The sequence below is a fragment of the Oryx dammah genome, unplaced genomic scaffold (assembly GCF_014754425.2).
Source record: "Oryx dammah isolate SB20612 unplaced genomic scaffold, SCBI_Odam_1.1 HiC_scaffold_10, whole genome shotgun sequence".
Classification (NCBI taxonomy): domain Eukaryota; kingdom Metazoa; phylum Chordata; class Mammalia; order Artiodactyla; family Bovidae; genus Oryx; species Oryx dammah.
Window position 1 is genome coordinate 64,305,849 of NW_024070194.1, and position 26,360 is coordinate 64,332,208.

Below are 26,360 nucleotides of genomic sequence, written 5' to 3' on the forward strand. Positions count from 1 at the left end.
TGTATACTTTGGGAAATAAGCATGGACCAGTTGAAAGTGGGCTTGAATTTGGACTGCTGTCTGAGCTCCTGGTACACATGGCGGACTCAGTCAGAACATTTGGCCTGTCTAAATGGTACATAAAGCAAAGGGCAATGGTGGAACTCTTACTAACACATTGCTCTCTGTCCAATTATTCTTTTATTTATTCTAGTGTATCATCAGCTTCTTCCATTCAGAATTTCCCAGCTATTCTGGGCAGCCCAGGGCTTCCAGTGGAATCATTAATTAGGTCCTTCTCTCTTCCCAGTCCCCTCTCTCCTCAGGTGTTCAAATAAACAATCAATCATCCATTTCCATGTTTGCACAGATAGAGACGAGGAAATTTTCAACTTTCTCTAAATATGGGGGGGGGGAATCACATCTGCTAATAGACTTTTGAAAAACTCAGCTAGGAGAGTTTTCACAGAAATACTAGAGAGACACAGAGAACAGGAAGAAATATGCCTTTTATTAGAAGTCTCGTATGTACAGGAAAGCTGTTCCTCACAGCACAGGGGAGGCTGTGAGGAAGAGCCGCTGTCGTCAGAGGTCACCACACTTGCACCGGTCATATCATTTCAACATCACCACGCTCCGTGAACCCACAGAACTCTCATTACACAGAGATGCAAAAGAGACGCAGGTATGGGGACGGACCCCTCACATATTTTCTAAAAACAAATGGACACAAAAAATACAATGTGCCAGTAAAAAAAAAAAAATAGGCATATCAGTACATGTCTTTTTTTTTTTTTCTTTTTGTTAACACACAATACGCTGAGCTTTCATCTCAAGCTTTTTTCACGTCGGGATTCGCAGGCACTTTAGCAATCCAGCCATGGTTTACAACAGGATGTTCAAACCAACAGATAAGATGGAAACACGGGAGCAACCCAGGTCCTCACGACCCACACGTACGTTAATGTAGCGACACAAGGGCAATCTTTTGTTATCACTGTCTGGGGACACCAGAACGTTCTGTGGGATGTGGAATGTCTGGCTTCTTATTTACCTTTTCTGTTTCATGGCAGAATTCTGTAGAAGCCTGATGGCATCACCAGGCAGGGAGATAGCAGGTGGATGAATAGACAAACATCAATTCCAATTGACTTTAAAAGCCGGAGACAGCAGGTGAGATTTTGGAATCCCAAAATGAGTGTCTGCCTGATCTTTGTCCCACGCTATGCCCTTCTTGCCAACTCATCAAATAAAAACTAATTAAAAGGACAACTGGAAGGTACTGGGCCAGAAGCTCATCCTGGGAGAATTCTTTCTCAAGCTATCGCCCCTTCCATGTCATGACACGCACCGGGCTGGTGGGCAAGCAGCCCCCTGCCCTACCGGGGCTGAAGCCCGTCTCCTATGTTCATCATCGCAGAGCTGTGATGACTCAACTCATGTGTGAGAGAATAGGACTAAACAAGGGTATTTATAAATGCAGACAGAATGATCACATCACTGATAACACTGAGTTATAAGGCAGTTACAAAAGGACCCTCCTGATAACCAGACAGTGTTGGAATATGGCTTAGCTTCTTTTAGATGAAGGAAATTCCTGTTACGAGGAGCTGAGAAAGAAAAGGGAAACCATACTGGTCACAAAAGGTTAAAAATGACTGTGCTGGGAAGTACCACAGAGCCCCAATTTCTGGTGTATGTCACCCAGTTTCATCCACCAGAGATGGAGAGATGTCACTTCGTCTGAGAAACTCAAAGGGGAAAACAAAGAGGGATCGACATCACCTGTGACTTCAGGATGATCTGTTGCCACAAGCTGCACAGGGCGGTAACACAAAGCCCCGGGGTCTCCCAGGCTGGGCCAGGTTCCCAGTACCCAAGAGAGGAGGAGCGCAGGATGCCTTGAACAGATGATTGTCACATGGCGGGAAATTCTTGCATGAAATAGACATATGAAACACAGTGGCAAAGACATTAAGGCCTTCCATCAGACTGCCCACACTGCTTAAAGGCACTGATACCAGCAACAGAAATACTCTGCGGTACCACCAGGGTGTTAAAAAAAAACTCCTGAATACAAGTCTTCGTAGGAAAGTGTCCTTTATTGCATGACACGAAGTGTCCGCTCTCCTCCTGCTCAGGAATAGAAGGGCCTCCCTTTCTCGGGAGTCTGGAGTCTGTTCAGCCTGGCGACCTGAGAAGGTGAGGGGGGCACGTCCTGCCGGAAGGGCCCCTTGGCGGAGATGTGACTGGGGTCCTGGACTTTCTTATATGAATCATAGTTGTTGAGCCCCTCGGGGGCCGGAGGTTGCTTCTTCATCTGCTGCTCTTTCCGCCTCTGCTCCTGGCGGAGCAGCTCCTGGGTCTCCAGCATGACCCTGGCGTTGAAGCCGTGCCCACCCAGATAGCCGTTCCGGGAACCTTGGTAGCTCGAGTACCTGGGGTTCTCCTTGGCACTCTGGAAGCCTTCCCCGGGAGGGTAGTTCTGCTCCCAAGAATCCTGGGAGACAGAGCTGGCGTTCTTCCTGCTTTGCCTAGGAAGCAAAGCCCAAGGTGAGTGTGAGTGTTGGGAAAAGGGGAGGGAAGGAGACAAAGGGGAAGAGTGAGGGGGTGGTGGTGGGGAAGCCAGAATAGCATTTCTATATTTCAACAAACATCACAGTAAGTCCTCTATATATGAACCTTAAGTCACGAACTTTCAGACATGCAAGCGTGCATTTGTGTGTCCAATCGTGTAAGTTAGTTCCCGTGTCTGGCGTACATTGTCATGCACGTGCATCCTCTGTACATGGCTGTGCTTTTGTGTACTTTACTGTGCAGTACTGTAGAGAGTATGGTAGTACAGTATCTTTACTCCAAGCCCAGGATGTACGCAGACAGCACTGGATCGTTTTGTCAAGAGGGTAGATAGAACTGAATCGAGCAAGGAACCAGAACCTGTGCCATCAGTGTCAGGCATGAGTGAAACTGCAGCTTGCCCTCCATCTCCTGTTGCTGATGACCCTTCAGCTCGACCATCTCCCACCTCCTCTTCCTGCTCCAGTCAGTAACTCTTCTTGCCTGTTCATTCCATGCCAGCCCCTGTATGCCAGCTGTTGTACTGGACTAATATAGTTTTCAAGGTACTGTACTCTAAGAGTAAAAATGTTTTCTTTATTTTCTGTGTTTGTTGTTTATGTATTATTTGTGTGAAAAGTATTATAAACCTATTCCAGTACGGTACTGCATAGCCGATTGTGTTAGTCAGGTACCTGGGCTAACTTTGTTGGACTTAAGAACAAATGGGACTTTCAAACACACGCTCAGAATGGAACTCATTCATATGTTCCTGGTGAGTATTGGGCTTCAGCTGATTCTCAGACATTGTGATAGGAGCTGAAGGATGAAAAGGTGACTGACTCCGGCAAGCTCAAGTCTGAGACAAGTCTGCATGAACAATGGCTGCCCAGGAGAGACAGCAAACAGACTCCACAGCTACTCAGAAACAGGGTCTCCCTCCTGCGTCTGGGCGGGTGTGATCTGTTCCGCCTAGGGTAACAATATATCCTGCAATTTAGACTCATTGGCAGGATGCTCTATAGGGGTATTAGAGATTTGGCAGCTTCTGTACCAGCAATAATTGCTCGCTTTACAACATTACAATTCAATTCTAAACAAGCCAAACAAATATTTTACACAGCTGCCACCCTCATGCCAGAGATGCTAGCTAATATGAAGTACATAGAATGGATTACAATATGACTTCAGTTATGAAAGATTTAAGTCTAGACTCCTCTATGATTAAAAATGCAACAGGCAGTCCCTTAAAGCCGTGGCTTTCGAGTTATATATGTCAGCAACTGACTATCTCTGGAATACACGCTCATCAAGATTGCAGAACCTGGGTGTGTGAGGAGTAAGCACCATTTTCTGCCCACAGTATCCTCATCCAAGGCCAGGATAACTTACTCATATTCTGTCACCCCGAGATGGGGAAATAAATCAGAGTCCTATAGAAATTTCAACTTCTTATCCTTTCTGCAATAAAGTTGCACATCATTTTCAGGAAACATTATTGTTTTGAAACATCTTTAATTTACTATCAAGTCTCTAGATGCTTTTATGAATTTACAATAAGATTGGCTATGATAAAGTAAAACAATTTTGTGCCAGAAAGACAGACATGCCCTAATTTTTTCGCCTTGAAAATGGAAGAGAGGGAGTGAGAATTGAGTCATAAAACAAAATATATTGCTTCATTTATCAATAAAAAAATGATTCGGTGACAGCATGTACTGTTCAGCCTTTCACATCAACACACACAACATGACCGAGTGTTCAAAAAGACTCGGTAGGAGAAAAGTAAGGTCTATGCAGCATTGGGTCTCCCATAGGAATGAAGCCATTTGCATTTCTGAACATTCAGACGTGCCATCAATATGGCTGGGATGAAATCCACCCATTTTCCATATGACCTAAAATGTAGCCAAGGGTATTCTCAATAAGGAAGATGAACTACTGTTCAGAATCATCTCTGGCAATGACTGTTTAATGATGAATTAAACAGTCTAAAGTATATTCATCCTTGTAATGGGAATCAGGCCCTGGGTACAATCAGCTCAGGCAAGAATCCTTAGATTTGATGGAATAGTTTATTTGCCTAAAGCACTGATTATCTCCACTTAAAGAGTCATAAATTAATCTGCTCAGAGCTGTGAATGATGCAAAGTGCCAGCATGAAACCAAGGGATTTGATATTAATCATGAAACTTTAATTAAAACAACAAACTTGTTACTGATGTTATAGCAACAACATGGGATTCTTCCATGGGTTAGCTGTCAATTTAAGGATAACTGGAGATAAGCTTCTTCAACCTTGGTCCACTGGGATTCACCAGTCCTGCCCATCCTGGTCCCCAGCTGCGTGAAGCCTGAGGCTTTGCTCCATGTGGTCATGGACTGGAAGTTGAATCATTCCAGGAAGACAGAGTCTTTTTGTACTAGGACACATTGAAAATTCATTAACTGTTTGTTTGGGATGGAAATTATGACAATGTGGGAAAAAGAATTTCTTGTAGATAAAATTTTCTTCAGATTAAACAGTTTAGAGAGAAGGAAGAAAACCTCCCTGAGGTTTGAAGTAAGATATGTAGGGAAAGTTCATACACACAGATGTGTACACATGGACACGTGTACATACATACACACACTACCTTGGAAAGGAAGCTAGTGTATCAGCAAGCTCTTGATTAAAGAACAGGACAAGAAACGAGCAGGTTGTAGAGAAACACGAGAAAGCAGCAGACAGTAAGTTTCCTCCACTTACTGGAAGATGAGGCACGCAGGCACGGGGAACAGTGAGAGACCAGCTGGGTGTCCCAAGGACATGGATCCAGCCCTGGGTCTGCGCGTGCAGCTGTGAGCCTAGGAAGGCGCTCTATTCCGGGCTCAGGTGGCCTCATCAATGCAACAGGCAGAATCTCTAACCTCATAGGATTATGGGGAGCAATAAAAGAAATCACATCTGTAAAATGCTCACAAAAGTGTAGCATAGACAGCTCATGGGTGACCAATCAGTGACTTTGCCTCCAATGATTAGGCTCTGAGTTTTGGGGGAGCATCTTTCTGACCAAAGAAGAAAATAAACAAAAAGATCAGCATTTTGTCTTTCGGGACGGAAGGGTTGGTAGAGATCAAGGAGCAAAGAAAGGCACCAAAGACAAACTGGAGAATCTTCACTCAGAGAAGCAACTCACAAACACGTTCCAGAGTGAGAACCAGAAGCAAGCCTTCCACCGTCCCAGGGTTGCTCAAAGGCCACCAATAACCACGGGAGCAACAAAACATCATTCCTTCCCAGTGAATCTCTTTATGACCAACACACAGGTTTGTTGGGTCCTGGAATGAGCTCACTGGAGATGCCTGAGGCCACCCAAAGCCCACACCCTGGTTTGGCAATAATCGCCTCTTGGTGATTATGTCTGAAGACCATCCTCACATAGAGGACACCCAGAAAAGCCCCCACACCTGAGGAAAGCTGTCAGGCATCACACTGAGGAGGGCACAGGGGGATGAAGACAGGCAGACCTGGGCTGACAAGGTGACAAACAGTGGAGACACGTAATACATGGGCATGGTGGGAAGACTGAGTCAGGGTACGGAGACACAGCCAGGAAACAAGGAGGATGAGCAAGAAGCCACCAATGGCAGGAGGAAGGCTGGAGAGGAAACAGACGGTGGGAAAAGGGAAGAAAGAAAAACATCCCCAAAGGGTCGTGAATACACTTTTTTTTTATCAGTGACTATGACCCAATCTACTTCTACTGCTCAGATTTAGAGCTGCCTTTTGGATACTAGAACTTCTGTGGTAGCTCAGACTATAAAGAACCTGCCTGCAATGCAGGAGACCTGGGTTCGATCCTTGGGTTAGGAAGATCCGCTGGAGAAGGAAACGGCGATTCACTCCAGTATTCTTAACCTGGAGAATTTCATGGACAGAGGAGCCTAGTGGGCTACAGTACATGGGTCGCATAGAGTCGGACGTGACTGAGCGACCAACACTTTAACACTTTGGATACTAAGGAATAAAGCTAGAAATTTTTAAAAGGATTTTTTTTTAAAAAGAGCATAAAACAGAAAAAAGAAAACTAATTTAGGAATTAAAAAAAAAAAATCCGCCTCCAGTTAAGGATTGAGTGTTGGGCTGCTCGGGTCTCCTTTCCCCACTGATCTCATGTTACCACCTGGCTAGTGTTTCTCACTGACATTTCACAGTGGAACCTGAATTCAGCCTATAGGTCTCCCTAATCACGGCAAGACTTTACAAACCCCTCTGGCGAGTATACAGCCCTCTAATTCAAACCACCTCATCTAGCGTGCCTGATCCCAAGTCCTGACCATTTGTTTTGTTTTATGCCCCACTTTGCAACTGAACTCTGTGTGTGTGTGTGTGTGTGAAATCTTTTTGGTATCAAATGCCACAGCGACTTGTTTAGACCAAACTCTGTCAATTGTCCATATCCAAAGAGCAGAGGTCAAGTGTCCTTGAAAAATATCATATGTCAGAAACTGGGATTTGCTTCCAGTTCATGTGGGTCACAGCCCCCCTCAACCTCCCTCCAGCCTCTAGCTGAGTGAGGTGGCTCTGCAAGGAACCAAGCTGTGTGCAAGACCCTGAGTTTCTGATTTCCTCAATCAGAGGTGCACATCGCGGAGTTATGGTTGACCCGTGAACTGTGTGTGTTCGACTGCATGAGTCCACTTATACGTGGATATTTTCCAATAATGAATACCTCAGGACAACACGTCTGTGGCTGGTTGAATCTGAGGATACAGAGAGGCCATGGATGGAACCACGGATATGGAGGGCAGACTACAGTAAGTCCCCTACATACAAACGGGTTTCGTTCTGAGAGTGTGTTCACAAGTCCAATCTGTTCGTAAGTCCAACAAAGTTAGCTTAGGTACCCAACTAACACAATTGGCTCTATAGTGCTGTACTGGAATAGGTTTATAATACTTTTCACATAAATAATAGTTAAAAAACAAACACTCAAAATAAAGAAATCATTTTAAATCTTACAGTACAGTACCTTGAAAAGTACAGTAGTTTAGTACAACAGCTGGTATACAGGGACTGGCATGGCGTGAACAGGCAAGAAGTTACTGATGGGAGGAGGGAGAGGAGGTGGGAGATGGTAGAGCTGAAGGGTCATCAGCAACAGGAGACGGAGGGCAAGCTGCAGTTTCACTCAAGCCTATCGTTGATGGAACGCATGTTTGCATCTTTGAAGGCTCACAACTTGAAGATTTGTATGTAGGGGACTTACTGTAAAAGTTACATGCAAATTACACCCCTCCACACACACACACCTGTACTCTCTAAAAGGAGTGAAGACGGTGTAGAGGTCGACCAGTCCGCACGCCTAAACTCACAGCACTTTCTTTTCAAGGTTTCTACTTTTCTCCTATCCACACAGAATAAAATGGCTAACCAGAAGGAAGCTACAGTTGACCAAAGGGAAAGTTCTGGTTCTTTAGGGAATCACTGACTGACAGCAGTGGTCCCACAGCAGCGAGCCTCAGGTCTATGGTGTCCTCTTCAGAGGAGAGGTGGGAGGGAGGCATGGGGTGGGGTTACCAGGAGAGGGTTACCAATGGACATGGACAGGGGCACGCCAGGATGAAAGGATCGGTTTGGAGGACCGAGCAGCTTTGGAAGGTGAGCAGGAGAAACCCAGTGGATATACTTGCTTCTCTCTTATCCTCTTCCCAAGGATGAAGCCCCAGGTCTCCTCCCATTTCCCGCCAGGCCCTCCCACCCCCGTCCCTCCCCTTCCTGAGTCCTGGACATTTCTCTTCTCACTTCTTCTCACACACTTTATGAGAGCTCTCTCCCATCCCTTAAAAAATAATCTCAAACACAACTAAAATACAGGAAGCCAAACATTTGGCCAAGAAGACCACAGCCCCTTGAGCTTTTACACTAGTTACACCTGTCCTTTTGGAGAACTCTAGATTTACAAGGTCCATTTATGCTAGTTACCACTGAGCCGTGCAAAGTAAAAGTTCTGTTTCCATTTCTTGGTGGAGGAATCTGTCTCCGGCCCCACGGGAGGTCGCAGAACAAACACCAGATCCCAGGTCTGACCCCTAAGCCCCGTCCTTGCGGGGAGCAGGTCACTTCACTTTCCAGGAGGGAGCTGTCAGCTGGGGATGCTGGCATCTCCTGAAACACCTTCCTGCCTGGTCCCCCTGCCAGGCAGTGGTTTGGCCAAGTAAGCCACGGTTCCCACCATCTATGAGCGGTTCCTCGGAGGTGGAAAAGCCAGTGCATTGGGAAGGAGGGACTTCCCAAGGGCCAGGGCCAGGGGTGGGGGGCCGGGGCAGAGGTGGGGTGGCGCGTACCGGGGCAGCGAGCTGTACTGACGCTGGGCCTGCTGGAAGCTCTCACGCTCCTCCTGCCGCTGCCGCTGCAGCTGCACCTCCACCGACACCGAGTGTCGCCCGCTCTGCGCTGACGGCCGGGAGTTGGGCTGCAGGAGAGAGCGCAACACAGGTCATGGGAAAGGAACTCTGAATGGCACAGGACTTGGTGACTCTTTCAGTTCTCAGAGGCTGACATGGAAACAATACGTGACTTCCGTGAGTTTTTTAAAAATCAAGTGCAGCTTTCTCAAGAGGCACCTTTTTGGTCTTGTGAGCCCCAAATACCCCATCACCCTAAATTTTAATCACGGCCTTAGAATGGTTTAAAATTGAGAGATCCACCTTTCTAGTCTGCCTAGTGAGGCTTGGTAAATACAGACATTAGACACTAGTTTACATCCCTTGTGTCAATTCAGTTCAGTTCAGTCACTCAGTCGTGTCCGACTCTTTGCAACCCCATGAATTGCAACATGCCAGGCCTCCCTGTCCATCACCAACTCCCGGAGTTCACTCAAACTCACGTCCATCAAGTGGGTGATGCCATCCAGCCATCTCATCCTCTGTCGTCCCCTTCTCCTCCTGCCCCCAAGCCCTCCCACCATCAGAGTCTTTTCCAATGAGTCAACTCTTCGCATGAGGTGGCCAAAGTATTGGAGTTTCAGCTTTAGCATCATTCCTTCCAAAGAACACCCAGGGCTGATCTCCTTTAGAATGGACTGGTTGGATCTCCGTGCAGCCCAAGGGATTCTCAAGAGTCTTCTCCAACACCACAGTTCAAAAGCATCAATTCTTCGGCACTCAGCCTTCTTCACAGTCCAACTCTCACATCCATACATGACCACTGGAAAAACCATAGCCTTGACTAGATGGACCTTTGTTGGCAAAGTAATGTCTCTGCTTTTGAATATGCTATCTAGGTTGGGCATAACTTTTCTTCCAAGGAGTAAGCATCTTTTAATTTCATACCTTGTATAGACAGCAAATATAGGGGAACAACCCTTCTCGGAACACTAGGATAGTTTGTGGGAAGCTTCTGCACAGTACAGGGAGTACAGCTCGATGCTCTGTGATGACCTGGAGGGGTAGGATTAGGTGGGGAAGGGAGCCAAGAGGGAGGGGATGTATGTGTATACATAGCTGATTCATTTCCTTATACCGCAGAAACTAACATTGTAAAACAACTATAGCCCAATTTTCAAAGTGCCCCAAACATAAAAATTTGCTTCAATAATTCACAACAGTAGGAAAGTCCCAGGCTGTACACTGGAAGGTTGGCCATGCTGGTGAAGCTTTCAGTAGTTATGCATCTTAGTATAGCAGTAGGACGCAATGTAGCTGATTTTATTTTGTTAAAGAATGACAGTTAAATTTTGAACTGAGATTAGCTGAAACTAGGCACAGTTCAACTGGAATTCCATCACTTCCACTAGCTTTGTTCGTAGTGATGCTTTCTAAGGCCCACTTGACTTCACATTCCAGGATGTCTGGCTCTAGGTAAGTGATCACACCATCGTGATTATCTTGGTCATGAAGATTTTTTTGTACAGTTCTTGTATATTCTTGCCACCTCTTCTTAATATCTTCTGCTTCTGTTAGGTCCATACTATTTCTGTCCTTTATCGAGCCCATCTTTGCATGAAATGATACCACCCTTATGGCAGAAAGTGAAGAGGAACTAAAAAGCCTCTTGATGAAAGTGAAAGTGGAGAGTGAAAAAGGTGGCTTAAAGCTCAACATTCAGAAAACTAAGATCATGGCATCCAGTCCCATCACTTCATGGGAAATAGATGGGGAAACAGTGGAAACAGTGTCAGACTTTATTTTGGGGGGCTCCAAAATCACTGCAGATGGTGACTGCCGCCATGAAATTAAAAGACGCTTACTCCTTGGAAGAAAAGTTATGGCCAACCTAGATAGCACATTCAAAAGCAGAGACATTACTTTGCCGACTAAGGTCCGTCTAGTCAAGGCTATGGTTTTCCCAGTGGTCATGTATGGATGTGAGAGTTGGACTGTGAAGAAGGCTGAGCGCCGAAGAATTGATGCTTTTGAACGGTGGTGTTGGAGAAGACTCTTGAGAGTCCCTTGGACTGCAAGGAGATCCAAACAGTCCATTCTGAAGAAGATCACCCCTGGGATTTCTTTGGAGGGGATGATGCTAAAGCTGAAGCTCCAGTATTTTGGCCACCTCCTGCGAAGAGTTGACTCACTGGAAAAGACTCTGATGGTGGGAGGGATTGGGGGCAGGAGGAGAAGGGGACGACAGAGGATGAGATGGCTGGATGGCATCACAGACTTGATGGACGTGAGTCTGAGTGAACTCCGGGAGTTGGTGATGGACAGGAGGCCTGGTGTGCTGCGATTCATGGGGTCGCAGAGTCGGACACAACTGACCGACTGAACTGAACTGAACTGAGGCACAGTTCACCCGGAGAAGGCGATGGCACCCCACTCCAGTACTCTTGCCTGGAAAATCCCATGGACGGAGGAGCCTGGTGGGCTGCAGTCCATGGGGTCATGAAGAGTCGGACATGACTGAGCGACTTCACTTTCACTTTTCACTTTCACGCATTGGAGAAGGAAATGGCAACCCACTCCAGTGTCCTTGCCTGGAGAATCCCAGGGATTGGGGAGGCTGGTGGGCTGCTGTCTATGGGGTCGCACAGAGTCGGACACGACTGAAGCGACTTAGCAGCAGCAGCAATTTCTTAGAAAACTAGGGAGTTAGAGTTGGACACGACTGAAGTGACTTAGCAGCAGCAGCAGCATCAGGCACAGTTCACCATATACAGGTCTTCCGTGGCAGCCACCGTGGCAGCCACATGCAAACAGAATAGCTTATCCAAAGAATAAATCTGTAAGCTAATAGCTCCTGGAACTGGTTGTGAAATAATACACTTTGCCTTAGTTATTAAGAAATGGCATTTTTACCCAGGTTAATTATATGCTACAGAGAAACAGTCAATCCTTCTGGCTAAACACTTCATGCAGCCGGTCGTCTGCTGATAGCTGCCACTGAACGAAACCAGATACTGGCGGAGTGTATGGTGCTGGGCCATTGTGCCTGCTTTAGCTTCTACCAATGGCTTTGAGCTTGCCTTTACGATGGTACATTTTGAAAGCAGCTCCACTCAAAACAGGCAACGATGCCTCTAACTTTACAAACACCCGACAAAGGTAGATCATAGCCATCAATGGCACGCACTCTTAAGTAACCCTTTTTGGCACTCACCAACCTCTGTCCTCTTTGTGTTATGCAACATTGTGCAATAGATTTATTCCAAACAAAGAATGTCTGTGATAAACAAGTTATTGATTTTTTTTTTCAGAGCTGAAAGCCAGTAGCAGACTTGGACTCGATAATCACTTTCTAAAATAAGAGTCTCAGCACTCATTTGGAGCCTGGAAAGATAACACGTAGGCTTGTTCCTTAAAGAGTGGTTCCTCTGGTGGCTTTTGTGCAACGAGAAAGGCAGTGACCTCTATTGTCCCCTTTCTGCCTGGCCAGCATATCCCATTTGTTGGTAAGCAATAATGAAGCAATATGCAGGACAAAATTTCAAAGCATATGGGCATCGCCAGCGAGCATATTAAAAATATCCCGATACAAAAATAATATGTGAAGAGATTAGACTTTACGATACCCCAGTCTCTACTAGTGGATGTTTATAACCACACACATTGGAACAAATGTGTGTTCGGAGACCCACTCCACAACATGGTTCAAATAACATCCGTGGTGCCTTCAGCAAAGAAAACATGTTGCCGAATGAGTTCTGCTTATGCAAACAAAGCATGAAGCAATTGTTCGCCAACAACATTAAGGAGACAAACAGTTTCTTCCGTGACCCTGGATAAGGCTGGCCCAGAACAGTGCTGGGGTGATCTGTTGTTGGTGGGGAGCCCAGGGAAGGGCCAGTGGACAGGAAAAGAGAAGCAAGAAAATATGCCTTCAAAAAGAACCCCATTTTCATTTCATTTACACTCAGTCTAAGCTACACACATGTGTCAAACAGTCTTGAAAGACCTGGCATTCTGCTGTAAGATTTACTAACCAGCTTTTCAAGCTCACGCTGTTCTATGACACACTGCTTGTGGAGTTGTGAAAAGAAAATGCAAGGTCTTGTAGAAATTTCAGGTGTATTTTTAAGTTGCTTCTCCCAGAGTCCTGAAAATTTGATACTGATGGAGGGAAGGAAAAAGGTTGAAGGGCTTTTGTTTCCTCCACTGTGTGTTTTCTGGGACTGATCACCTCCAACCTTATCAGTGGCATATCTCAGTGCATGTGGATGAATGCCAGTAATGAAATTATCATCGAGTGGGATCTGAAAACTTAGAATGAGGGAAGGAGTCTGGAATCAGCAAACTGACAGATTTCATTGTTTGTTTCACTCTGATGAAATACACACCTTAGCCTTGCTATTAATATTTTACTCTCTCTTTTCAGAGTGTGTGAAAGAGTAGGTTATTAGAAAGAATACCCTTATCTTTAGGATGAAAGTTGACTGGGCCACAGATATCCAGGGAGACTGTGTGCATGATGGACCCAGAGAAACAGTGAAAGAAATTTGTCCTGGCCCGTTCTCTACTTAGGCTGCATCAAAAATAATTGGATTCATGATTTCAATGAAGATCTCATAAAAATGTGAATTGTGGAAACAGTATTACCACCAGGAACCCTGACTTTAAGACACTGGGGTTTTGTGGTTTCCATCCCAATGGCAGAAATAGAATAGAATAGAAACAGAAACGGCAGAAATAGAAATATCTAGAGTCCAAAATCACAAAAATAAAGACAGAAATGAAGAAAGAGATCATGTGTAACCCCAGAGAGAAGGGCATGTTTTCAGATCAAACGGTAACAGCAACTACAGTGACAAAGCAGCATCCATATGGGGAAACACACAGGCAAAGCATCATTGTAATGATTCTAGAGATTCACCAGATAACAAGACAGCAGCTCTGTTTTAAGAGAGCAAATTATAAATAACCCTGGCCTTGTTTGTGATGAAACTGGTGACAAGCAATGACCTTTTAAGGAAAAAAAATAGCCAAGGTTGCCACGGCCATAATAATGATAGAGGTTGTAAGACAGAAGTAAATACATGATTATCTCTTACACAATATGCTGGAAAACCACGGCTACGTGACTCTCTTCATGGCTTATGTTTAAAAACCACCAGTCAAGACTATGCAGGTTGTTTTTGCAAATGAGCTGCAAAGTACTTGTGTTTATCATGATTATGAAGAGATTTTACTATTTATATTATATTTTAAAATTACATAAAACTTTGAAAGTTGCACAATTTTGGTATTACTTACTGCTGCTGCTGCTGCTAAGTCACTTCAGTCGTGTCCGACTCTATGCGACCCCATAGACAGCAGCTCACCCGGCTGCCCCCTGCCTGGGATTCTCCAGGCAAGAACACTGGAGTGGGTTGCCATTTCCTTCTCCAATGCAGGAAAGTTAAAAGTGAAAGTGAAGTCACTCAGTCGTGTCTGACTCTTAGCGACCCCATGGACTGCAGCCTTCCAGGCTCCTCTGTCCGTGGGATTTTCCAGGAAAGCCTTCTCCTATTACTTACTAGTGTAGAACAAAATGCAAAAATCTCTTCTGTGTACTATTTCGGTAAATTAAGAAATGCTTTGGCATTTCTCTCCATTAAGTAAAATCATCCTTATTTTTTCCAAATTAAAAAAGATAATACATAAAAATAAAAATACAAAGCCCAAACTGTTAATATACTAAATAAAGAACAAAAATAAATATACACCCTACAAGTTTCAGAACTGATTAGAACTAGGTGAAGACTTTTAGAGCTTCATGTAAAAATGTGCCTCATGAATAAAATTCATTAGTTCTATTAACATTTACATAAAGTATTTAATAATTTTAAATACACTAATTTTCCTTCTTATAGATAAAAAAAAGCATGTAAGAATGTGTGTGTTCTTTTGTATGTATTCACACATATTTGTAATAGTCTTATAAGTGATTATTTGGGGTGGATTTTCATCTACTTAAATTATGAATAACAAAATTTTCAGCTCTGTAATGACCTAGAAGGGATAGATGTGGGGAGGTGGGAGGGGATATGTGTATACATATAGCTGATTCATGTTATTGTACAGCAGAAACTAACACAACATTGTAAAGCAATTATACTCCAATAAAAAATTTTTTTTTCAAATTTTCACGTATGTCCAGGGCATGTAGAGAGAGCAAAAATAAAATACAAAGTCTGTGTGCTTTGGATGAAAACCTGTGATGAAGATGATGACAATGAAGATGACAATAAATAACACAAAAACAATGATATCCCTTGAGATTTAAAGTTCTCATTTTAGCGATTCAAATATACTGTGATCCTAGTATGAATTCCATGTTCTGATAACAAAAGGTCACTGAATCATGTTAAGGGTGTAAGTTTTTGACTCTGTTTAAAACTGGCCATTGCTAACACTGGTAAATGATTTTCTATTGCGGACTTAATTGCCAACTTCTAATCCAAACAAAGTTAACTTTTGCCTCTGGATCCTGTCCTCCCAGCCCTCCTCCCCTCTGCCCATCACACACCGTACTGACACAGCTATCGATTGAACTCTGTGGGTTCTGAATGTTGAAAAGCTTAATTGCTACTAATGATGTGAGTAATGGTTGAAAAATGGCAGTGCATACCAATTTCCCTCATCAAGATTTTATAAATATGTGTTTCGGTCTTAACACACTATTTGTCTTCTTCTCATCTTTCCCAACCAGGGCTAGGATCTGGTTTCCCGTTGGAATCAGCAGATAGGTTGAAAATAAAGGAGCAGCCTTCCAGCGTCGCTGATGGGAGGCAGGCAGCCTCGCGCACTTCACCACCAGAGGGCTCCTTGGTTATAACAGCCCTCAGGTCCTGGGACTCCAAGAAAGAGGGCTGCTCTGCAGCAGCACAAGGACACCCTTTCACGACTCCAGGGCACCCCTTTGCTGCAAGAATGGCTCCCCCCAGGTGGATTTCCAAGGGAGGTGATGGTCACCCAATGTGAACTGGAGTCAAAACTCCACACAGTAAGGCTGTCAACTAAGAAGGCATTTCCTGAGTCCAGGCATGGAGGCCCGCTAGAAGGGGATCACAGCAGATGCCTTTAAGTCTTAAGAAAGAGGAAGAAAAAAGAGAACCATCATTTCCGCAAACTCCCCTGGTCCAGGGAACGCAGTCTAGCGGTGTAGGATGGCTGTGCAGTCTGACCAGCCCTCTAATTAAAGCAGGTAAGATGCTAAAGTGGTAAAAGGAGCCAATAAAAGTCCAAGGTAGGGGTGCCCTGATGGTCCAGTGACTAAGACTCTGTGCACCCAATACACGGGTCCTGGATTCAATCTCTGGTCAGGGAACTAGACTCCACATGCCTTAACTAAAGACCCTGCATGCTGCAACAAAGATCGGAGATCCCAAGTGCTGCAACTAAGACCCGGCCCAGCCAAGTAAATAAATAAAAGCATTAAATAGGAGTTTCTTTAAAAACAAAAGTCCAAAGTGGGCAAATGGAGAAAGGAGCAGATTTTGTTTTGTTTGAGGACAGACAGCTAGGAAGGAAGATCGGGGGAGAAGAGGATTTTCACATTGTGGAGGATCAATTTTCTATCTGAAGGACTAAACTACTTTCAGTCCCTACCTACCCAGGATGGAAAGGATTTAGCAATAGAGCTATTAAAGGCTCCATTATCCCATCCATCAACCGTCTCAGTCAGTGAGTCTGCTGTGGGCAGTCAGGTATCTGCAAAGTTTTAACAGCATACTGTACTTAGGTCTGCAGCCTGCAATTTAATTCTTTTAAAAGCAACATACTAAGTCCTGTCCATATCTGAGCTCTGTGATAATAACCCTAACCTCAGCTATTGTTCCATTATCTTAAGAAAGATTTAAAGCAACTTGCTGCTTTATTTATGCTGCACCTGGCGCTTCGTGGGGAAGAAGTTGCTTTTCCTGCTTCTTCTTCTTTTACTCAGCTTGGGAGATAACTCACTTCAATTATGGAGCTAAGGAAATTCTCTAGGCCTCTGCTCATCTAAAGACCCTTTGTGCCAAAAATCAGCTCCCTCCGGCCCAAATGTTATTTTGAACAAAAGCCCGGGAACAGGTGCATTCTGTGCTGCTAGAGTCAAGAGAACATTTTGAAAAATGGGAGAGTTAAAAAGGACCACTTGGAGGAATTTTCTGTAGCGTCTCTGTGTGTGTGTGAAGTCATTGGCTTGGGTATTTTTATGTATGATACATCTGACTGCACTGCACGTGTGGGCATTTCCAACAAGCAGGACAATTTCAGCTAATATGGTCTAAGTTGTACCCACAGCTTGAAGATGTGCTTGTGGTTCCTTAACACTAAAATGATTTCAAACAGTTCCAGTAGGTGAGATCATGGTCTCATCTTTTCCAAATACAGTGATCTTTCAAGGTCAGAATATATATGAGAAGAGAATAAACAGTCCAAGATACTCAAAACTTTTTTTGTAAAACAGATAATAAAAACCATAGACCATGCTACATTCTGAACAACTGAGCAGCTCTTCCTAAGGCAACAATGAGAATTGGTATGAAAATTAACACACTACATAGAATTGCTGTCACTTGAAGCTTATTTACATGATCTGTAGAAAGGGGAGTACCCAGCAAGATCCCAACTGTTTGAAAATGAAAAAATGTATAAATAAAGTCAACTTGAGACCCACAATTTAGGAAATTATTCCATTCCCAAGGTAATCAGCCTGTCATCCAAATAATTCCCAGCTCAATAGGAAAAGATCTTACAAGCCAAGTGGTCCATCTGAAGTTGCTATGGCATTTTTGATACACAATAATTTGGCCTATGAACTTCAGTAGTTGAGTTTCTTAATGTATAAGATAGTCTCAAATTTCCAACATGATTGCTCCTATTCAATAGATAACATAGAAATATATGCCAAAATGTTCATGTCCTACATTAAAAGAAAACTTAGAAAGATATCAAATGGATACCAAATTGTTGCCACATCTCTCAGTACAAAATTTCTAGAGCTAAGGAGCAGGAAATGCTCATTTCGCTTCCAGCAAACCTGTAGAGCTTGCATGTGGACATGATGTTACTATCCAGAAATAATTCCAATTAATCTTAGGTCCCAAAGATGGGTTCCTCTGTTTCTCAAAGTTATATATTTGAAATATCTTTCACCTTAAAAGATGTGGTCTTTCAAGCTTTTTGTGCACACCCACAACCAATTCGGGTGTGGTTCCTTTGTCTTCAAACATCCCTGCTTTTCCCTATCAAGACTGCATGCAGCATTCCTTCTTTTGTATCGGCTTGATTCTAGGATTCTAAGGGCTTTCTTTCTTTGTTTTCCCAAGCCAAACACAATAATAAACAGAACATAATGCACACTCAAGAAATTTGATGAGTTAAATAATTAATTTTAGAATAAAACATGCTGCTTGGAAATTCACACACCCAGGTAAAGTAAAATGGCACAACGCTGCCCCTGCCGGGCTGGAGCTCTATAGAGCTGGGGCTGTGAGAACCCTTTTCATGTATCTATCCCTTCGGGTTGCACTGGCCTCATTCTTCCTTTCAGCACCTTTGTGACAATATACAGAGTTAAGGATGTTTATCCCACAACACAAAGAGGTCGGCTTTAAGAAGGCTAACAGGACTAGGTTGAGTCAGTAAGCCAAACAATAGAAGTAAATGAACATAATTCCATCCTGTTGCTACATGGGAATGACTCATTTTACTTACCATCTAGGAAAATAAACTACATATTATTAATAGTGATATTGTTGCAGAGGACAATTAGATTTTCATAGGTATTTATGTGTTTTATAAACTCTCAAAGTTGGCTACCATCGATTTCTTCCAGGATGCAGTTCTCATATTGTCTCTTCTAAGGCCCCTATCTTTCTCACCTGAGCCAAGGTGAGGTCCTTCTAACTGGGATGACTTCTCCAATTTTCCTTTCTTTAATTTACAAAATGAAAGTTCTACAAACTCCAACTTGATCACCAAATTCCAGATAATAATGTCTATGGGTTTCTGGCTTTGTGTGGAATGTACTAACCATGCTGGATTTTAGGTCCAAAGAGGACCTCAGCAATGATCTAAACTCTGGGAGCAGGGCTTCTCATAGGTGGTCCATGGACCACACTTGGAGAAGCTCTGAACCATGGCTGCAGTCACCTGGGTCCATGGAGACCTCTGTATGCAACCGAGGAGCTCTACTGATAGCTGCTTTACACACCCAGCTTCCCTTTAAATGTTTATTCTAACAAAAGGTTTAGTAACTGACACTCAATCAGCTACTGTAATCCCCTTGGTTTACAAATAAGAAAACTGATGCCTAGAGAAAAAAAATTAAAATTATTTTCTGACCTGGCTAGTGGGCCAGCATTTTGTTCTGATACCATCCATGTTCAGACTTTCCAACTAGCATGGAAAGCTCCTACCATCTTCCCATGTTTGTCTCTCCTTCCCTACAATATGACCACACTCAGTTCTATGTCAGCCTTTTCTCATTCTCCCAAATATTGAGTGTAATCATATTCCCGACACAGTGAACTGAACTCATTCACTTTTGGGACGCTAATCACTCCTCTGCTTTAGGAATTTACATGCATGGATGGGACACCTTTGATCCCAACACCATCCAGATGTTCCAAGACTCCACAAACACACTCTTTTGACCACAGCCTCCTAGGCTTCATAATCCTAGACTGCTGATACCCCACCCTCACTCCAGCATCCTCTCAGGCTATCTTGGCAACACCTCCCTGAGCTGCACTGACCACCTTTCCAGCCGGGGCAGTGCTTCACCAGCATCCTCCCCAGGCTCACCTTCCTTGACTTTCTGCCATGTCTGTCTTGCCATTCCTCATCATGGAATTAATCTAAAAAATTATTTTGCTAAATAACAAGGTCCTACTATAGTGAACTCTATTCAATATCCTGTGATAAACCATATGGAAAAGAATGTGAAAAGAATGTATAAATATAACTGAATCATTTGCTGAAAAGCAGAAATGAACACAACACTGTAAATCGACTCTACTTCAATAAAATAAATTAAAAATAATTATTTTTCTATTCCCAGCCCTTAAAGTGTTGTTGGCTATGATCCCACCACCATGTGGACTAGATTTAACAATACATTACTTCAGCTAGATTTTCCTGCCTCCAGCAGCCTATTTACTCATTTCTAATTGACTCTCTCCCTCAAGTTTTCAGAGTCTTCACAATTCCCATCATCTTGAACCCCAAATCTGCTTCAACACCTCACATCCGCACATGGGCTATCATCTCTAAGACAAAACACAAGATCAGAGCTCAAATCTGGGGCTGGATTGGGGAGGATTAATTAGCCTGCCACACTGTGGAATCTGGACTTATCTTGGGGACATTGAGAAGCCCATTCAAAGCTTTGCTGTAGAAAGACCACTCTGGAGGCTTTGGGAGGAAGAAATGGAATTGACCCACAGGAAGATACATGGCAAGGTTCAACAAATACACATAGGGGATGGGGGAGAATCAAGAATCTCTAAATACTGTACTTTGTGCAGAGTAGATACACCATAGATACACAGAACTAATTTATTTAGGTTTTGATTCTCAGAAAAATGTATATAGAAAATATTTAGTAAACTTTAAAAAAGGCATAGTTGCGAGTCAGAATATTCCTGCTCTGTCTTGTCGTCAGGCAAATGAAACCTATTATGTAATGGACAGATGGTGCAACAAGATATAAAATGAAATTAGCAATGATGAAACCCAGAAGGAAATGAGGAAAAAGGTCAATATGCTAAAGGTCAAAGGAATTTGGCTCCATCTCGTCTCATTTTGTAAAGGTCTGAGGTCACAGCTATTAATGGCTTTTACTGCAGGGAAGTTGTAGGACTTCCTACAACTGTGTGGAGGCACCAGACACTCACCCAGGGTTGTTCAAAGCTATAGGTACGTCGCCGATCCTCCACGTCTTCATCCTGTTTTGCTTGCTGAAATTCTTGCCGGAGACGCTGTATCCGATCATGGTTGCTAGGAGTTGATCTGTTGCTGAAAGACAAAATGGGCAACAATGAACACTCTTCAGAAATACAATCTGTGGATGGCAGATACTAGGGGAAAAAATGGCAGCTTGCTGTGAAATGGTGCTGTTTGGGAGAAAGTGAAATTTTAAGACCGTATCTAGGCATTTCAAATATGTGTTCATTTTGTTCTTATGATTAAGACTTATGGAGGTGATTTCAGGCAGATATTCAAGACAGTGAGCAGTATTTTTAGACATTCCTTTTTTACACAGCTCTTTAAAAGCCTCATTTCCTCTCTGTAATCTGGTAAGGTGTTGGTAACAACAATAGTTTAGAAAGGACATTGCATGAAAAATCATAAATACCAAGGTCCTCTACCTTCTTGGAATAAGACACAGTGCCTCTGGGCTGTGGCTTCTTTATATACAGAAAGTGCACATAAGAATCCCTTCTGCTCTAAATATCACAGTTGTAACAATCAAGTGAGATAACCCCATACATTGTAGCCTCACAAACATGCAGTATTATTTACATAATGCCATTATATGATGTTCTTATTTATGAGTTATCAGAGGTCTAAACACAAAAGCTCACACTCACAGCATAAATAAAAAACAGTTTAAAAACAACTTCAGGCAGTAGTTGAATTGAATCAATAAGTTAATAATATTGTTGCCTTCATTTTGATAACTTTGAATTCTGTTTTATCCTCACAGAAAGCTTATAAGGTAGGTGCAGAAGGTAGTATTTCACACACACACACATAAACACACACACACACACAGATATAAACTGCCATTCAGAGAAGATAAGTAACTTGTTTCCAGTCTTTCCCCGGCCAGTAGGGAAATGTGAGACTAGAATTCAGAATTTTCTAGCCACTCTCAGACAGTAAAGAATCTGCCTGCAACACAGGAGAACCAGGTTCGATCCCTAGGTCAGGAAGATCCCCTGGAGTGGAGCATGACAACCCAATCCAGCATTCTTGCCTGGAGAATTCCTTGGACAGAGGAGCCTGTCGAGGACCCTACAGTCCATTCATTTCAGTCGCTCAGTCGTGTCCGACTCTTTGCGACCCCATGAACCACAGCACTCTAGGCTTCCTTATCCATCACCATCTCCCAGAGACCACCCAAACCCATGTCCATTGAGTTGGTGGTGCCATCCAACCATCTTATCCTCTGTCGTCCCCTTCTCCTCCTGCTCTCAATCTTTCCCAGCATCAGGGTCTTTTCCAATGAGTCAGCTCTTTGCATCAGGTGGCCGAAGTATTGGAGTTCAGGGTCCCAAAAAGCTGGGCATGACTGAGCGACTGAGTATACACAAATCAATCTTAAATCTCATGGTGCTTTTGGTCGATTCCATTCCCTAGCACAAAATCACATCCAATCCGGACAGCTACTCAAGCAGATTTGGTATACAGTTTTCCAATGAAACTTTAGACTTCTTGAGGACAAGAACCAAGTCTTGTATTTATCACATATACCCTCCAAGCTGCTGGCAGAATGGGAAGCTGTCAGCCAACAGAAGGATGGGTCCCTTCATGGAACACACATTGCCCTGGTTACTTAGAGCGGATCTGACTTCTCTTGGCCACACAGCTTCTGGGGTAATGGCATTTGTGAGGGGTGGCCTAGAAAGAGAATGTGTCAGAGAAGAGAATATAAAATTCTCAAACTAACATAGGTCTTTGTATTTCACAAATTTTGAGGGATTCTATAGGTTTAAAAATCTCAACTTGAAATGATCACATCGAGGACCATACATGAACACCTTCTAAGAAGACAGGATTGTCTCTCATCACTTCATCTCCTGGGTGGGCTGATATCACCTTCACATTTCTGTTAATTTCATGAGAGTTCTTGAAATAGCCGGTTGACTCATTCAATTTGATGATTTTCCCATCAATGAAAACTCATCTTCCCTTTGCTTCTCTTCTGACAAATCTTTGGGATTGACCAGCTGGAGGACATGGAAAGTTAATGCGTCTGTAAGATGTGCAACTTGATACATGAGGCATCCTTCCGCTGCTTCAGACTTCCCCTCTACACTCCTGAGCCTGGCAGGCTGTTATTCCTACTGGCTTTTAAGTCACATATACGGCATCTTCTCTTGTCCCAGCCCACACATTTTCCCAGCGTAATGCCCAATCCAAGAACTCCTTACTCTCCACGGGAAAACCGTGAAGGTACAGGCATGTGTGTACATTCCTCAGACAAAGAATTGGAGAGTAAACCATTCATCTCACTCCCTCTTTCCAGCTGTGACTCTCTTTTGTTCCTGGCTAATTTTACAGCTTGTTTTTTTTTTTTTTTTTTTTTGACCAGGTAGCTCAGTTTGTAGAATCTTAGTTCCCCAAACAGGGATCAAACACAGGTCCCCTGCCATGTACAGGGGGAGTCCTAACCACTGGACTATCAGAGAATTCCCTAAGTGTTCCTTTAATGTTCTTTCGTTCTTCCTTTCTGACTGTACTGGCTCTTCAGTGCTGTGCACGGGCTTTCTCTGGTTGCTATTAGTGGGGGCTCCTCTTTGCTGTGGGTGTGCAGGCTTCTCATCGTGGTGGCTTCTCTTGTTGTGGAGCACAGGCTCTCGGCACATGGGCATCAGGAACTGCAGCACAGGGTCTCAGTAGTTGTGGTTCACGGTCCCTAAAGCGCGGGCTCAGAAGTCCTGGCACATGGGCTTTAGTTGCCTGCAGGATGTGGAATCTTCCTGGATTAGGGATCGAGCCCATGGCCCCTTCATTGGCGATGGACTCCCATCCACTGTACCATCAGAGAAGTCCTACTTCACAGTTTTTAGTAGAGGGATTTAGGAGGCTTGCCTGATGAAGTATTTTCCAAGTCCAAGTAGAAATATTTTCCTATTATTTATTTTCATGTAGCACAGTTTTAACCTCATAATTATTAGGTCCATGAAGTCCAAGCCATCAGTAAAAACAGACCTCTTCTTACTATTTGTGATTACTTGAACGTCCAGTCTCCCAACAAAGGAAGAAGACCCAGGGTCCTTAATGTTCAATTCTAGTGACCTTCATGTTTCTCACAGGATAAGACAAGTCCTGGAAGTCATTTCCAACCTTATTTCCAAATCTGAGCTGCTGGCGAGACCACTATTTCACTCTCTTTTCCTTGCTTCCTTTCTTCTTATGCTCTAGAAGAAGCAGACTGACCTGCCCTGGACTAGCAAATCACCTGGGGGTTGAAGGCTGCAGTGGTTTCCTGATGTATGGAGGTTCCCAAAGACTGGGAGCCCATTAAGCAGCCTTGGACGATAGCAGGCGGCAGCCTGCAGGTGAGACCCTGGCTTCCAGAGATGTAACACTGCAACTGCCCAGCTCTGCTTCTTGGGGCAGGTCCTAAGTGTCAATAACTCACATCTGGATTTCTATAGTTTTTGGTTACCTCTTCTGCCAAGAAGGCCAAAGGAAATTTAAAATGCTTATTAGCATTAGTGATGAGTTCCTGAAGACCCCAATCAACTTACATTTGGGTTCATCACCAACTTAAAGTTGCTCATTATTATTACTTTTTGGTGAGGAATATAATAAAGATATCACCTAAGTTGATCAGATGGGTGAGTAAAACAATAAAACTCTTTATGAGGAGTCAATCAATCAATTATAATTGATTCCCCCTCACAAGGAGAGTAATCAGAGATGCTTTTTGTGCAAAAAAATCCACACAGTTTACATTCAACACTAGCATTTAGCATGTTGCTGTTTATACACATGCACATACACATGTATGTGTGTGTATGTATGTGTGTGTGTGTGTGTGTGTGTGTGAGGGAATGGGTGCGTGTATTTTAAACTAAATAAGATTCTAACAGAATCAAGAAAGTGCGTACATTGGATCAGACACTATAGAGATCCCTAAACCACATGTACAACCTAACTTTGACTTAGACAAAACTCAGATCTTTCCCATTCAATTACCATCGGGATGTACCCTTTCCTATCAGAGGTAGATCACACAGAGTGCTAAGCCTTAAAACCTTCAGACTGGACTCCTGCAATGTGCTTCACAAATGAAAGTAGCTGAAAACACCAATCCATGCCAAATGCAGCCACAATCCTATTTGTAGGTAAGCATCAGAGCCCATCCTCCACCCATGCTGCACAGGCGTGTTTACTCCAGCCGTCTTCTTAGGTGCCCTGAATGAGGAAAAAACTCCATAACCGTGGCTCTCACCACTACACACGTCTTGTATATGAATCCCATCATCCAGAATGCTTGTTTAAAAATGCTGATTAAGACTTACCTTGAGATATTTCTGCAGGCCCAGGAATCTGCATGCATTTGAAAGCACTGCAAGTGCTTTGAAAACTATGCCTGCAGGCTTCATTTATTATTGTTCAGTTATTAAGTCGTGTCCGACTCTGTGACCCCATGGACAGCAGCAGGCCAGGCTTCTCCGTCCTTCACTATCTCCCGGAGTTTGCTTAAACTCAAGTCTGTTGAGTCGATGATGTTATCCAACCATGTCATCCTCTACCACTCTCTTCTCCTTTTGCCTTCAATCTTTCCCAGCATCAGGGTCTTTTCCAATGAGCTGGCTGTTCATGTCAGATGACCAAAGTTTTGGAGCTTCTGCTTCAGCGTCAATCCTTTCAATGAATATTCAGGGTTGATTTCCTTTAGGATTGACTGGTTTGATCTCCTCGCTGTCCAAGGGACCCTCAAGAGTCTTCTCCAGCACCACAGTTCAAAAGCATCAGTTCTTCAGCACTCAGCCTTTTGGTCCAACTCTCGCATCCGTATATGACTACTAGAAAAATCATAGCTTTGACTATATGGACCTTTGTCAGCAAAGCGATGTCTCTGCTTTCTAACATGCTAGAGGAGGAAATGGCTACCCACTCCAGTACTGTTGCCTCGAGAAGCCCATGAGCAGAATGAAAAGGCAGGCTTCATAGTCGGGACAAATTCCAATGCCTGCAGGGCAATTAACTAAAGAGTGAAGGAAACCCACTGTGCTGTGACAATTGGGGGAAATATGCTTGGTCTACAAAGGGAGGCTCTTACTTGATTCCAGTAGATTATTGTCCTGAAAGAGTACAGGTCTGATGCTGCCTTGTAAGTTTTTTTGAGAGAGAAGTCAGAATTACAGTCTTCCCACCTCCTAATTTTAATTATTGGCTTGTTTTATTTTTTCAGTCCTAGGTGAGACAAAAAATATGTTTGTTGCCTGCTAGCTTGTAATCTCTACTTTATATTCTGCAGATGCTGCTTATCTTGTATGTTGCCTTTCTAGTCTATTTACTTTCACTACACTGAGATAAGGCTACTGGATCCCTAGTAAGAGGCCCAAGAAACAAATACTAAAAAAAAAAAAAAAAAAAGACCACTTAGCATTGTCCATGGACCCTTGCCTCTGCTCCTGAGTTGTCTAACCCATGGCACACTGGCCTGCAGGCTTGAGTTCTGACCTATCTTT

The 26,360-nt window shown here is 43.6% G+C and overlaps 1 protein-coding gene across 12 annotated transcripts in view; it reads right to left on the reverse strand.

Annotated features, from left to right (window-relative positions):
* Positions 1-763: 763 nt before the first annotated feature.
* The window catches only part of PARD3 (par-3 family cell polarity regulator), a 574,463-nt gene continuing 548,866 nt past the window's right edge, over positions 764-26,360 (reverse strand). For 10 of the 12 annotated variants that reach the window (XM_040248382.1, XM_040248390.1, XM_040248385.1 and 7 more), the window contains 3 exons: positions 20,823-20,943; positions 8,866-8,993; positions 764-2,513 (listed from right to left, as the gene is read on the reverse strand). In XM_040248382.1, the coding sequence (XP_040104316.1) occupies positions 2,117-2,513; positions 8,866-8,993; positions 20,823-20,943 (646 nt within the window). In that variant the 3' untranslated portion in view covers positions 764-2,116. The remainder of the gene's footprint in view (positions 2,514-8,865; positions 8,994-20,822; positions 20,944-26,360) is intronic. The other 2 variants (XM_040248379.1, XM_040248381.1) reach the window with 1 other exon arrangement.